At 39.1% G+C, this 13,516-nt stretch overlaps 3 protein-coding genes across 12 annotated transcripts in view; 1 reads left to right on the top strand and 2 right to left on the bottom strand.

Moving 5' to 3' along the window:
• Nucleotides 1-54: 54 nt before the first annotated feature.
• LOC306861777 (uncharacterized protein) lies at nucleotides 55-8,105 on the bottom strand. 3 transcript variants are annotated; one of them, XM_079404249.1, is made up of 6 exons: nucleotides 7,956-8,105; nucleotides 6,739-6,836; nucleotides 6,516-6,668; nucleotides 6,225-6,407; nucleotides 5,332-5,451; nucleotides 55-1,688 (listed from the first exon to the last, which is right to left on the bottom strand). In XM_079404249.1, the coding sequence occupies exons 2-6, from the start codon at nucleotides 6,834-6,836 to the stop codon at nucleotides 1,613-1,615; spliced, it is 630 nt and encodes a 209-aa protein (XP_079260375.1). In that variant the 5' UTR covers nucleotides 7,956-8,105; the 3' UTR covers nucleotides 55-1,612. The 3 variants fall into 3 exon arrangements, with proteins under 3 accessions (XP_079260375.1, XP_079260374.1, XP_079260376.1); XM_079404248.1 differs by lacking the exon at nucleotides 55-1,688 and adding an exon at nucleotides 3,077-5,116; XM_079404250.1 differs by lacking the exon at nucleotides 55-1,688 and adding an exon at nucleotides 3,077-5,116 and having other exon boundaries at nucleotides 5,332-5,456; nucleotides 6,272-6,407.
• A 3,130-nt stretch (nucleotides 8,106-11,235) lies between these two features.
• Nucleotides 11,236-13,516, top strand: part of LOC306861285 (dolichyl-diphosphooligosaccharide--protein glycosyltransferase subunit 4) — a gene marked incomplete at its 5' end in the record, with an annotated part of 6,321 nt that continues 4,040 nt past the window's right edge. The window contains 4 exons of one of the 6 annotated variants that reach the window (XR_013783459.1): nucleotides 11,240-11,320; nucleotides 12,071-12,205; nucleotides 12,281-12,310; nucleotides 13,296-13,516. The exon at nucleotides 13,296-13,516 is cut by the window's right edge and continues 592 nt beyond it. Coding sequence is in view for 3 of the 6 variants with exons in the window: in XM_079403473.1 (XP_079259599.1) it covers nucleotides 12,075-12,188 (114 nt within the window). Of the gene's footprint in view, nucleotides 11,321-12,070; nucleotides 12,206-12,280; nucleotides 12,359-13,295 lie in introns of those variants that run through there. The other 5 variants (XR_013783460.1, XR_013783458.1, XM_079403473.1 and 2 more) reach the window with 5 other exon arrangements.
• LOC306861284 (cytosolic carboxypeptidase-like protein 5) overlaps nucleotides 12,398-13,516 on the bottom strand; it is an 18,998-nt gene continuing 17,879 nt past the window's right edge. For 2 of the 3 annotated variants that reach the window (XM_079403469.1, XM_079403470.1), the window contains 2 exons: nucleotides 13,256-13,361; nucleotides 12,398-13,176 (listed from right to left, as the gene is read on the bottom strand). In XM_079403469.1, coding sequence (XP_079259595.1) covers nucleotides 13,161-13,176; nucleotides 13,256-13,361 — 122 coding nt within the window. In that variant the 3' untranslated portion in view covers nucleotides 12,398-13,160. The remainder of the gene's footprint in view (nucleotides 13,177-13,255; nucleotides 13,362-13,516) is intronic. The other variant, XM_079403471.1, reaches the window with a different exon arrangement.

Here is a 13,516-nt window from a genome sequence, read left to right as displayed (position 1 = left end):
AAATTCTATGATATAAATTTAAATATTTTTCATATATGTAGCTTTCAGTAAAGCAGAAAACAGCCACAGTTATTTCTCTCAAATCTGATGTCAACAATGAAAACCACAGACAGATTTGCAGAAGCGTTCTTCCTTTAATGCAGGAGTCAAATGAAGGAGACACATCAGCATCTGAGAAGCACATGACGGTGTGTGTGTGTGTGTTACTTACAGCTCCTCGTCTGCGTCTGCGCAGTCCTGCAGCTGGAATCAATACTCAGTCCTCGCTCTCACACACCAAGAAAACAGCACAAGATCAAATGCACTCATAATATTTCAACAGAATTCAAACATTTACACAGAAAGTCGTCTCTAGAGGACTGGAAGCAGCCCAGGCTTCAGACCGAAGGGTTCCTCTTCTCAGATATCTGCTCTCCTGCTGGTGACTGCGTTATTCTGGAGCTGTTCAGACGTGGCAGAACCGTCTGGAGAAGCTCATTACATTTTGAATGTGCCTCAGATATTCTTGTTCGTGTAGAATTAAATGCATCAAATAATGCAGATGAGAGTACGTCATGTAGCGACCTAAAAGGTGAGGTGCATCCTGGGATGCTTTTCAAACACTACTGAGGGAGTTTGCATAATGCTTCTCCTTTACTACAGCTCATTCTTTTCACAAAAACTGAACATAAGTAACCTATGTAATGCATTATACAGTTTTTAATGAATTAATTATGCCTTGCAACATGAATAACTGTAAACAATTATAATACTTGTCTATTCAGTGCTGCACTTTTAGAAATTCTAATGCATTCAAACACACTGATTCAAGGAATCTGCAAATATTATAATTCATTTTAACTTGCAATTATTTATAAAAAGACCAATGCGTTATCAGGGAAATCATAGTTAATAAAAATAAACCTGAAAACAATGTGTATTAAAAGCCCTCCCCCAAACTCAATTTTCAGATGCCACCGCATCTTTTACTAAAATAATTAATAAAAAAGCTGAAATAAAAATAAACTAAACAGACATTATGAAATAAACAAAATAAATCAGCTAGCTGCCAAGGCAACATTTGTCATTTCCATGTATTAAATAAAAGCTGAAATAAACTGTAGACATTTAAATATTAAAACTATAAAATTATTTCAGCTAGTTGTCCATTCAATATTTCTCATGCAAGTAGTACAAAATATAAAAATTCATAAACAACTATGTAGACATTTAATTTTTTCTTTACTAAAACCTATATGAACTAATAGTATTTTGATGCTAAAATAACACTGCTTATAATGAACGTTATGAATATGATTATAATGCACTGTGCATTGTTTTTATTATTGTTTTCAAGTTTTGAAACCAAATCAATATGTATAAAATTATTATTTGTCTGCAAAACACACGGATGCAGACATTTGTGCCTGAAGGCTTAATGACGGAGGCGGAGTTTCTCTTCTCACGGTTACAGCGTGATTGACAGATCAGTCCGGAGAGCAGAGAGATGCAGGTCTGAACACAAAGACAGGCTCACCTCGGTGACGGGGGCGGAGCTTCACGCCGGTGGGCGGGGCAGACGGGAGCGTCCACCTCCTGCGTCCGGCTGCCTTCAGAAGGGTGTCTCACCCCTTCAGGAGACAAGAAGAGTCAGTCCAGAGTGAAAGCAGCAGAAGAGCCCTTCAGAGGAACACAGAGGCTGGCTGCTCCTACAGATCACAGCGGAGACGTGTGTAACTCTGTCTGCTGCAGGCAAACCAATCAACCTGCACTCGCTTTCACCTCCACAGACCTGGAGAAATGCAGCGCTGCATCACAGAAGCGAATGGGTGCCGTCAGAGCGAGAGCTGATAACATCACAATAATCCACACCACTCCAGTCCATCAGTTCACATCTTCAGAAGAAACTAATCCAGCATTAAGATGTTTTAATCCATAATAACGCTTCCTCCAGTGAAGAAGTGTTCTGGTCTGAATCAGGAGAGAAAAGAGTTTAAAACGGTCCAAAACAGAGCTAAACTAATATGTGGCTGGATTTAGATTTGAGAGACAACAGGAGATGCACTTTTTCACTGGAGGAAGAGTTATTATGGATTATAATCATCTTAATGCTGGATTTGTTTCAGTTTTTGTCTTCTCCAGATGTTATCTGATGGACTGGAGTGGTGTGGATTATTGTGATGTTTTTATCAGCTGTTTGGACTCTCATTCTGACGGCACCCATTCACTGCAGAGCATCCATTGCTGAGACACTGATGCAGAGACACATTTCTACAAACCTGATGAAGAAACAAACTCATCTACATCTCAGATGAGCAGATGATCAGATAATGTTGATTTCTGGTGAAATAATGCTTTAAATTTAGTGATTTACTTGCCATGATTTCTTTATAATTATTTGTGAAATGTATTCAGAATTTGTGAAAATTGGTTTAAATCCTACGCCAATTTTTTATGATTTGCTTGTGCAGGGATAGAAGACATTATTGTAATAAACGTTACACACGTCACCTCGTATTACAGAAATTAATCTTCCACAAGTGTGCAGCCGGGCGTCTCAGTCTGTGAAATGAACTGGTGTAATTTTCAATATTCATACACATCAGTAGCATGGAGCTTCAATGGTGTCGAGTCTTTGAATAGAAATATTATCTATATTCTATGAATTCTGTGTCCAGCTGCTTTTATTTTCAATGCAGCACTTAAACTATGAATGCAATAATAAAGGATAAAGCCCTCGTGTCTCAGAGAATGGTTTAAGATTATCCACTAAATATGTCACTGTTATTGAATCCACACGAGTCAAAAGTTTGGACGCACTCCTCACGAGCTCAAACACATCTGCTTGCATTCTTCAGCTCAGAACTGTAGACCATGTAAAAACTGTCAATTTAGCATGTAAGAATCTAAATTGTGCAATGTAGAACTGCTCTTACAAAACTATATAAACTGCACATAGCAGAGAAAAAGCTCATTATGCGTGTTCCTCCTCTAATGAGGTTTAGAAGCATGTCCAGAGCTGGAATTAGTCAGTTTACACTTCATTTGTGTTTTCATTACGAGCCAGCTAACTGGGAACGTTCATTCAAAGTGATCTGGTCTTTAACGTTTTGAGAATGTCCCTGCAGCACAGAAGCAGTCATGAGTAGCACAGGTATATCTGGAGAAATAGCCAACAATACATTGTATGGATCACAATTATACATTTTTCTTTTATGCCAAACATTAGGATATTAAGATCATGTTCCATGAAGATATTTAGTAAATTTCCTACCATAAATATATCAAAACTTAATTTCTGATTAGTAATATGAAAATCAATATTTGGATTTTTTTTTTATTTTTAAATAGTTGTCCTATACTAACACTCTTATATGATGTATAAATCTCAATTTAGAAAAATTGACACCTAAGACTGGTTTTGTGCTCCAGGGTCACAATTCATGGAAAATATATTTTTAGTTGGAAACTCAACGAATGTTTTTAAATGTTGCTACTTGTTTCAGAACGATCCGAGAACATTCATAAGTAACGTTACTGTAACGTTTGCAAACTTGTAAAAATGTAACATTCCATTAATGTTCACATCACCAAGAAAAAAACATTTTTAACATTTTTAAATATTTTCAGAACTTAACGGGAACACGAGCAAAATGTTCTGACATTTCCATGCGTTATTTCACTAGAGCGTTATTCTAACATCTGCAGATAATCTCAGCGTCTCCAAACTTTTGACTGCTCGTGCATTTGTGAGGCTATATTTAGTGAAAATCACTCGAGCGCTTCAGCGTGGCCTGAAGAGACACTTCAAGTGTCCAGGTATAACTGAATTTCCCAATCCGAATCGGTCAAATGAGCAGAAGTGTGCCGTTTTTCTGAGACTTGCAGGTCTGCCGGTGACTTGGAGAGACATCCTCGGACATCTTGAATTTTCAGCCCTCTGGGTAACTTTAAAAGCCTCACTCCACTGGAAATCAGTTATTCAGTGTGTTTATCTGTAGCTTTACTCAATAATAGGACAGTCGTTTCTGTGCTTTATTATGCATGATGTAAATATATATAAGTAAATGCTGAAAAAACACTGTCATTTCCATCAGTGAATATTTCTGTGCTCATGTCAATAAGAAGTCTTTACATTACTGTCCATTTGGCTTCAGAAATGAGCAGTACTTTTAAAATACATTACATAAATGGACATTCAGTTGCTTTTACTTTAAATAAACAAAAAAGAGAGATCATTTTATCTTAACTTTATTGTTTTGTTTCTTCAAAACTAAGTCAAAAGCTGTTATCTGTTCAGCTTACATTCACAAATTCACATGACTTTTATCTGTTACAATACGTCAATGTGCCATAACACTTCAAAACTCAACACAGAGGATAGGATTTTTATTTGTTTTTTACTTGTACTATTTTGAATCAAATACTTTCGAAAACTGGCTTTAAAATAGAAAAGCAAGGAAAGGTTTATTTAGAAGTATAAATCGTAGCGCTACTCTACGGTCATGTTAAATCAATGCATGGATTTGGGATTTTAACAGAATCATTCCAGCAAAAAAAGAAACAGGAATACTTTACTTTTCAACAGCAATATTCTCACTTGACTTAAAGTAGCTGCACATTTATGATATTAGATCATTAATAATAGTAATAATAATTCATGAGCACTACACATGAAGAACATATGGAGGGTCAGCGATCTGCTTGGTCAGTGCCAGCGTGCTGAGAAACACACACCGATTCGTCTAAAATCCTACGTTTTCTCATGGAATAAAGAAAGAGGATTGCTTAAGGCTCACAGGAATAGCACCACGCAGACCAGACAACACTTAGGAGTAAGTCTCATGAGATACACTTAATTTAAATCAATGTAAGAACATGTTTCCTTCTCGTCTTCAGAGTGAGAGTGCTTTTAAATGTTTTTGTTTTTTCGGGGCTTTGTCCTCAAATGAAGTAACATAAAAGGTAGCGTGCTCGTTACAGTAAAAAGGACCTGCGAGTCTGAAATGAGTGTGAGAGCGGCGGCCGTTAACGCTACAGAATTGGTTAAAACTTCCGGCCAGCGTGGGGCCCCGGCCAGCGCTGGCCCCTGCCTGGAGGCGGGTGGGGCAGAGGAGGGGCCGATCCGTTGTGGTAGCTGCATGAAAGGATAAAATCACACATTTGGATTGGCCTGTTGTGCTCCAGAGGGGCCCAAACTCGTCAAACACACAATTGAAGAAACACAGGCTTGTCATGCACTAGTGGAATGGAGTTTATGTGCTGGATCGGTTACGGTTTAGCCGTGCTCTGCGCCGTCACGCGAGTACATGTGCGCTAGGGAAAATGTGGAGCGGGTGAGTGCGTTCTTACCCTCTGGGGTGGAAGAAGCGAGGCGGGCCGGGTGGCATCATGCCCCGCCCCCTGGGGTGTGGTGGTCGCCCTCGGAATGCCGGGTGTCCCGGAGGGGGCGGAGGAGGAGGCGGGCCATGCCTGTGGAGATACACGCCCCCTTTACACTCAACATCAGTTTCAGTATGCATTACATATTTTTTACTTCTACAGTATCTACATATATTTCCCCTCTAAATAAAGTTATACATTAGCATTTTTAAATTATGTATATGTATTTTATAGATGCATGTAAACAACTGTTTCTTCATATACTTTCAGATAAAAATGGACAGAATTTGAAAACTGAGGCTTTGTTTCTTTTCAAAAGAAAAAGTACAACGAGAACTGATTATAAGTGAGAAATCAATAGTCAACCCAGCCCAGGATACTATTGTGCTTGAATGCATTATTTTGTTCAATGCATTTCAATTGAATTGAAAAAAAGTTACAATTCAATATTTGGATAAATGCATTATTTGTTTCAATGCAATTCAAAAATGTACTTTATTAAAATCACTCGACTATAAAAAGCTTAAGACGTTTCGGGGTCTATCCAAACACCTTCATCAGTTGTAAAAACAAGAAGTAACTCTGGCAAATACATCCACAGAAGTCACATGATCAACAGACCTGTAGAGGTCATATGACTACTAGATTAAATGTGCAACATGCCAGAGTAGATGTATGATAGATGATTTCAATAAAAAATATATTTTTGGAATGCTTTAAGCACCTGGATGGTTTAGTGATGAATCTACATAGACAGGTTTTAATGCAATATCTGGATTAATGCATTGGTTGGTTTAATGCAGTACATAAAAATGTAGTTTTCTCAAATATCCGACATCATAAAGGTGTGCAGATCTCCATACCTGTGCATGTGTGGCGGAGGTCCTCTCATGTGTGGCGGAGGTCCTCTCATGTGTGGCGGAGGTCCTCTCATGTGCATGGGTGGAGGTGGTGGAGGCGGCGGACCCAGGTTCATTCCCCTTGGACCGCCTCGACCTCGCCGGCCGCGCATGTCTGGATACGGCCACATGCGACCCATGCCTCTCCTGCAAAAGAGTGAGAAAAAGTCATTTTTCATAAGCAAGTTTCTTAAAATGTTTTGACTCGAATTAAGGGTGCTGGAAAAGAATGACTCGAGAACATGTGGACAAGACCTCATGGGTCCGAATCCGTTCATGAACCCGTCGCGGCCTCTTCCTCTCATGGGACCTGGTGGAAACCCTTTCATCATCATCATCACCCCACGTCCTCCACGGAACCCACGGGGCATCCGGCCTCCTCTGCCACGGATCTTCCCTCCACGACCCCTGAGAATAAACACACGGGATTATAGTGACGAGATCAACCAATGAGAGCAGCTTTGGTCATGTGACCCACCTGATCTTGCTGTCAGCTGAAGGTTCTTCCTGTGAGGGCGTCTCTGTGGCCTCGATCACCGCTGTCGTCTCCTGCACCTGCTCCGTGTCGGCATCCATCTGTAAAACAATGAAGCCTGTCGGTGGTGTACACCAGCATTCTCAGTAGTAAACACTTGAGCCTATGAACACGTAACACATCCGTCTTCACGCTTCACTCGTCCAGAAACCTTCACCTCTGACCCAGATCCAGACTGGAAAAGTTCCGGCATCAATGTCAAACATCTGACACGCCGGGCTTCACATCACCACACGGCCTGCTGGGATAGCAGCAGCTGATCGTGGGGATTTCAGAGCGCGCCACAAGCCGTGTATTAATGGTGTGAATGGCCAACTGTAAAAGCGAGCATCTGAAGACACGCTTCTCCAAGAAACAGCACACTCTGAGAGGATTTTCTGATGTAGAAATGAAGCGTTTGAGAACAGAAAGCGGATGCGTGAAAAAAACACCTTCGAGATGCAACATTACTGGGAAGGAAATTACTATATTAGCAGTCCGTGGCTCATTAGAGACCTGATGAAACAGGAAGTTGGGGCAGGACATTCCAAATATATATAATATATATATATATATTAAATATTACACTACAGCGGTGAACCCTGATTGGCTATCTGATGTCAGTAGGGGGCGGAGCTTCTCATTCCAGAGCACTTTATTGGATAAGAATTTGCACACCCGTGAGTGTAAGATGACGTCATCAGTGTTTCCGGCTCATGTAGGGACACTATAGGTTAATCTGCTCCTCTACTGTATAATTGTGCTTTTAACCGCTCGATACTAGAGAATCCTCTCGCTATCGCACCTGAATATACCGAGGATTCCTCCTGAAAGCCTGTTCGATCACACAGAACAACACTTATTACATTAGTCTGCTGATTTGAAAGGGATTTGCGAGCTCTTAGTTCATTTATTTCCCGCATTCGCAGATTTACCGGAGGCTTAAAACCATTCTGTCGCCATAATCACATCTGACCGAAATAAACGAGCGATAATCGATGATAAAAACATCATCCGAGAACACAAATACACCCCGAACTACCACAGAAACACGCGTTTGCGGCTAAACGCAGCCGTTTTTCCTCAGAATTACCGACGGCGAATGTAGGATTTAACGGCTCCCGGTCAGTAGACACACACGCGCTCCGTTACAAGCTCACAGCTCGCTTTCAGTCACTTACCTGGTGAGATTGAGAGCTCTTCCAAACAACGAGCCTTTAAAATACACAACGTGGTTCGGTGTATTCTATCAAACGAGCATTCGTCCGTTAAACCGTAAAAGCTCCCGCGTTTCCTCGGCTTTGAAATGGCGGCCCGCGCCGCTTCGTCACAATCAGCGCTGCTTCTCTTTGTCACAGCGACGCCCCGCCCACAGCGAACACAGCGCTGCGATTGGACAGCGTACCTGTCGTAACACTGACGTCACGATGCCGTCGTACGTAAACCATTTTAGCGTTTTTCCTTATATTTTCTTTTCGTTTTTGTTTCTTTTCTTTTCTTTTCTTTTTATCTTATGTTTTTTGTAATATTTTGTAATATGTTTTGTCTGGAATTAATATGGTATTATTGTGTTAAGCCTTCCATACCAATTCTTTTTTGTATACTAATTACTTAATCAAAAAATAAAAAAGTAAAAGTATACTAATTAAGGCCATTTTGTTGTACTCAGATTTTGTACTCAATTAAAAAATATAAAATAAAATAAAAGACCGCTAAGAGCAACATGAAAAAAAAATATATATATATCATAATAATAATTTTAGCGTTTTCCTATTTGATCTTGATATAAAATAGAAAGAAAGAGCAGTTTATATGAAGACGAACAAACGTTTATTCAGCGATTCCAGTTCACAAGACACTCTGGATATTAGACACAGACACTGCAGCAGCAGCAAGAAATATTTACATCCGAATAAACTGCTGCGAGTGAATCTGTAGATATACTTTGAATCAAATAAATGCAGGCTTGGTGAGCAGCAGAAACATTAAAAATCTTACTGTTCAAAACACTTTTGACTCGTAGTGTATATATATATACACACACACACACACTGCCATTTCAGTTTGGGATCAGTTTTTATTAATTAGTTTATTTAGTTTTAGCTATTTTAGTACTTCAAAGTAAACCACATGAAAATGAGAATTGAAGAGGTATCATATCGATCACAAGTGCAGTACGGAGTACCTCAAGGCTCAGTACTAGGACCGTTACTGTTCACGCTTTACATGTTACCCTTGGGAGATATTATCAGGAGACATGGTGTTAGCTTTCACTGTTATGCTGATGATACCCAGCTCTATATTTCTTCATGGCCCAACAAAATATTACAATTTGCAAAACTAACAGAATGCATATTTGATATAAAAACTGGATGACTAATAATTTCCTACTGCTAAATACAGAGGTTTTAATTATTGGACCAAAAACCTATGCATGTAATAACCTAAAACAGTTGAATATACATCAAAATTGATGTCAAATATGCAAATCAAACTGACTTCAAAATCTTGACATGACTTTAATTTGCTGTAAATCAAACGTCAAACATATATTGGCCTAAAAATACATTAAACCAGTTTTAGTGTGGGATTAATTTAACCTATTTTCACCCAATAACCACTGGAAGAAATTGCTTTCCAAACTGAATTTAAAATGATGTTAAAGCATCTTGATCAAGTCTTGACTCATATTTGATGTCAAATTGATATCAAGGTGCCCGCTGGGTAAAAAAGCCAGAACTGTCTCTTTAATTAATACAATAAACAATAAAAGAATACAATTAAAACAGCCTGACTAATGTGAGAAAACAAAAATAACCTAACATTAACCCGGAGTATAATAAAGCAGTGGTTCTCAAACCACTGAATTGTTTGTTCGTTAGTTATTTTAGTACTTCAAATGAAACCAAATGAAAATGAGAAATGTTGCCTTGGCAACCAGCTGAAATAAAAGTTGGATTTAGTTTTAGTTATTAATCCTGAATAGAGTACGTTAGAAGGATTCATACTTTTGAAGAAGACCTTTTCCTTTCAGATTCTGAATCAGCTGCCGACTCCGGTGACGCCCTACAGGACCAGAAAGAGAACAGTGCCACATTCACTATAACATTTCTTCATTTGAGAAAGCATTTCATCCTCTAAATCTGCTGTAGCTTGGGGATGTAGTCGCAGGCCAGGAGAACGGCCAGCCCCACGAGAGTGTCTCTGGAGACGCCTGACAGCAGTCCACCTGAGGATCCTGCAATAAAACATTGCCACAAACTCTCGCTTCTCGCTTGATCTCATGTGACCGCATGTAAGAGCCTGCAGTAATGCGGTCTGACCAGTGTGTGGCGCTGTAGTACCAGTAATTCAGAGCAAACACAGCCGATCCTGAAGCTGCTGAGCGGTGTTTGGATGAATATGTTAATATATGAACAACACAAACAGACAGCGGTGAGAAGCAGCAGTTCAGAAAGCATGTTAGTTCGGTCCTCCAGTAAAGTCCAGTTATTTATACAGTCCTTTATGCAGCAGATAGCCTTAAACCAAGCAGCTTTACAGCATTAAACATTTTATACAAAAATAAAGCATCTTATCACTTATCTATATTTTGTTTCTTATCCATATGATTACAAAAGATGCTCGGCAGAATGACGTGTCAATTAACCTTTTCATACAGATAATTAAATGATGAATAAGAGAGTTTCTCAGCCAAATATATTATTATTATTATAAGTTAATTGTATAATAATTGTAATTTCATAATACGATTTTCAAAAGCTTATATATTGTATGTATTTGTTAGAATATATATACAACTCAATATTTTAAACTAATTGCAAAAGCTGCATAATCAAAGTCTACTGATTAATCAGTGAAATAATTGACGATCAGTCGATTAATCGTTCTAATAATCGTTAGATTAATTAAAATAACTGGTTTGTTGAAAGCCTAGCGTGGAGACTAAAACAAGAACCTTAACCTGCAACAAACATACAGACATCATGCAGCAATATATCATTATTTTAGAACAATTATAAACAATATAAATAAATCATATAAATATATATACTCTGTCTGTTAATGAATCTTTCTCGGTATATATAATACACGTGTTGTTTAAAACCTTCTATATTTGGCTATTTAATATATCGCAGTAAATATCCGCTGTTCAGAGACAGAGTATGAGAAGAAACATGTGTTATATATATATATGTGTTGATGGATAAAAGGCGGTGTTTATATATATTTAAGCAGTTTTCTGCGAGTTAAGCCTCGGTTTGATCTCGCGCCTCCAGCGGCCAGGAGGAGAAACACCACTTCCGCTCAAAGTTCTGTGCCAAATAAAAATTATTTTCATTTTTTAGTGTGAAATAAAAGACAAACAATTTATACCAAAGCAAGATTAATAACTGTAAAAAAATTAAAATAAGTAAACGTGAGCGATCGGTGAATTGTTCCGGAAGTGACGTATTCAGAGACCCGTATGTAGGTGACGTGTCTCAATCCCGGAAATCACCGCAGGATCTTCTCGAGCAGATTCCTCAGAAACAACACAATAATCGTGAGTTATTCAGTAAATTACTCTGTTATTAGAGTCTGTCATGATCAAACTCTCGATCTAAAATAACGATTATTTCATCATGTGCTTTTAAATGCCTTACAACACCATTGAAGCGAGTTTCAAGTCCTTTACCTGAAACTGTGCTATTATTACATAAGATTACAATAATCCAGCGCTGTATAAGCCCTGGACCACTAAACACCACATTTATACATCAGCTGAATAATAATCTTTCCATTGATGTATGGTTTGTTAGGATAGGACAATATTTGTCTGAGATACAACTATTAGAAAATCTGGAATCTGAGGGAGCAAAAAAATCTAAATATTGAGAAAATCTCCTTTAAAGTTGTTCAAATGAAGTTATTAGCAATGCATATTACTAATCAAAAATTAAGTTTTGATATATTTACGGTAGGAAATGTACTAAATATCTTCATGGAACATGATCTTAATATCCTAATGATTTTTGTCATAAAAGAGAAATGTATAATTTTGATCCATACAATGTATTGTTGGCTATTGCTACAAATATACCTGTGCTACTGATGACTGCTTTTGTGCTGCAGGGACAGATGTTAATAAAGGTGCCAGACATGGAAACATGACCCATGACGGTGTATTTGTGTAGTTATAGAGTGAGATTCCCAGGCTCTTATAGGCTCTAGAATGTGATGTGTGTAGGGCTCGCTGCAGTACTATGGTATTACCGTGGTATGAGTTTGAGAGCTGAAGTGTGGTGTTTTGCAGTGAGATGGTGACCGATGTGCAGCTGGCTATATTCGCCAACATGCTGGGCGTCTCGCTCTTCCTGCTGGTGGTTCTCTATCATTATGTGGCCGTCAACAACCCCAAAAAACTGGAGTGAGGCTGTGAGAGAGACAGGTGAGCGGACACAGCGTATCCCATCAGCACCTGATCCCGTCTCGTTAGATGATAATCACTGGCTTTCTCTTTCAGGATGAGAAGCACCGGACCATCAGGCGGCCTGTACGTTTACATTTTGTATGAAAATGTGAATAAATTGTCACCACGTTGTGTGCATGCCTTCTTCTTGTTAATAATCAGAAGACAGTGTTTCTGTCAGATGGATGTTTATTGCTCTCTAACTGCACAGGCTTCAGAGAAACGGCATTTAATTCAGCGTGAACAGACTCGGACTCGTCTGTGATAATGAGCACCACAATCCTGTTCAAAACAAACACATTTCACATGACAAAATAACTCTACTCCAGCCACGGTTAAAAGGGGTTCTTTAAAAACACAGTACTCGTTCGTGGAGGTGCTGTTTTAGTGTAGTTGTGAGTAATGATGTGGCTGTAGGCATTAAACTCCTGCTCTTGTGCTTAATGAACAATGAAAGCCGCCACAGCACATTCACTCCAATAGACCAGCTCAGCCAAACATGAACATTAGCTGATCATCTGCTCATCTGAGATCAGGAGGAGTGTGTTTCTTCATCAGGTTTGTATAAATGTGTCTCTGCATCAGTGTCTCAGCAATGGATGCTCTGCAGTGAATGGGTGCCGTCAGAATGAGAGTCCAAACATCTTAATGCTGGATGTGTTTGATCTTTAGTCTTCTCCAGATGTTAACTGATGGACTGGAGTGGTGTGGATTATTGTGATGTTTTTATCAGCTGTTTGGACTCTCATTCTGACGGCACCCATTCACTGCAGAGCATCCATTGCTGAGACACTGATGCAGAGACACATTTATACAAACCTGATGAAGAAACACTCATCCTGGTCTCAGATGAGCAGATTTAAGCTCGTTCAATGTTGGCTGATTTGCTGCTCTAACATGAGCGTGTGTAGATGAGCAGATCCGTTAGTGTTTCTCAGGTCTGCAGAGATCTGTTGAGATGAAAATCTTTAAGTATTAGAGCACTTGCACATGCAAACCTCTCATTAAATGTGGCAGGTGGTGTGTTACCCGTGTGTGTGTTCATCTGTCCGTCTGCTTGCGTCTCCAGAGCTCTGAGAGCTACAGGACGAGCTCTTCAGCAGACGCAGAGAAGAACCGTCTTTCCCAGAAACACCTAACAACAGCAGAAGAGAACCTGAACAATCAAAACCACAAGCTGCACAACGTGTGACCACAACAGCAGATCTAACCCTGTAAAGCATGACATATTTGTGTTTTATATCATATTTGATCATCAGGCTTTTATGGCTCATATAGTCTGATAGAGTG

This window comes from Barbus barbus (assembly GCF_936440315.1).
Source record: "Barbus barbus genome assembly, chromosome: 42".
In the NCBI taxonomy this organism is placed as follows: domain Eukaryota; kingdom Metazoa; phylum Chordata; class Actinopteri; order Cypriniformes; family Cyprinidae; genus Barbus; species Barbus barbus.
The sequence above is the reverse complement of the archived record's forward strand: the minus strand, read 5'-3'. Positions and strand labels throughout refer to the sequence as shown.

What these genes read in the sequence shown, in the direction of transcription:
- LOC306861777 (XM_079404248.1), bottom strand. Translation starts at nt 6,836, where the DNA reads ATGGATGCCGACACGGAGCAGGTGCAGGAGACGACAGCGGTGATCGAG. An exon ending in TCAGCTGACAGCAAGATCAG is followed by an intron (nt 6,669 to 6,738) that starts GTGGGTCACATG and finishes GTTTATTCTCAG; the next exon opens with GGGTCGTGGAGGGAAGATCC. An exon ending in AACGGATTCGGACCCATGAG is followed by an intron (nt 6,408 to 6,515) that starts GTCTTGTCCACA and finishes ACTCTTTTGCAG; the next exon opens with GAGAGGCATGGGTCGCATGT.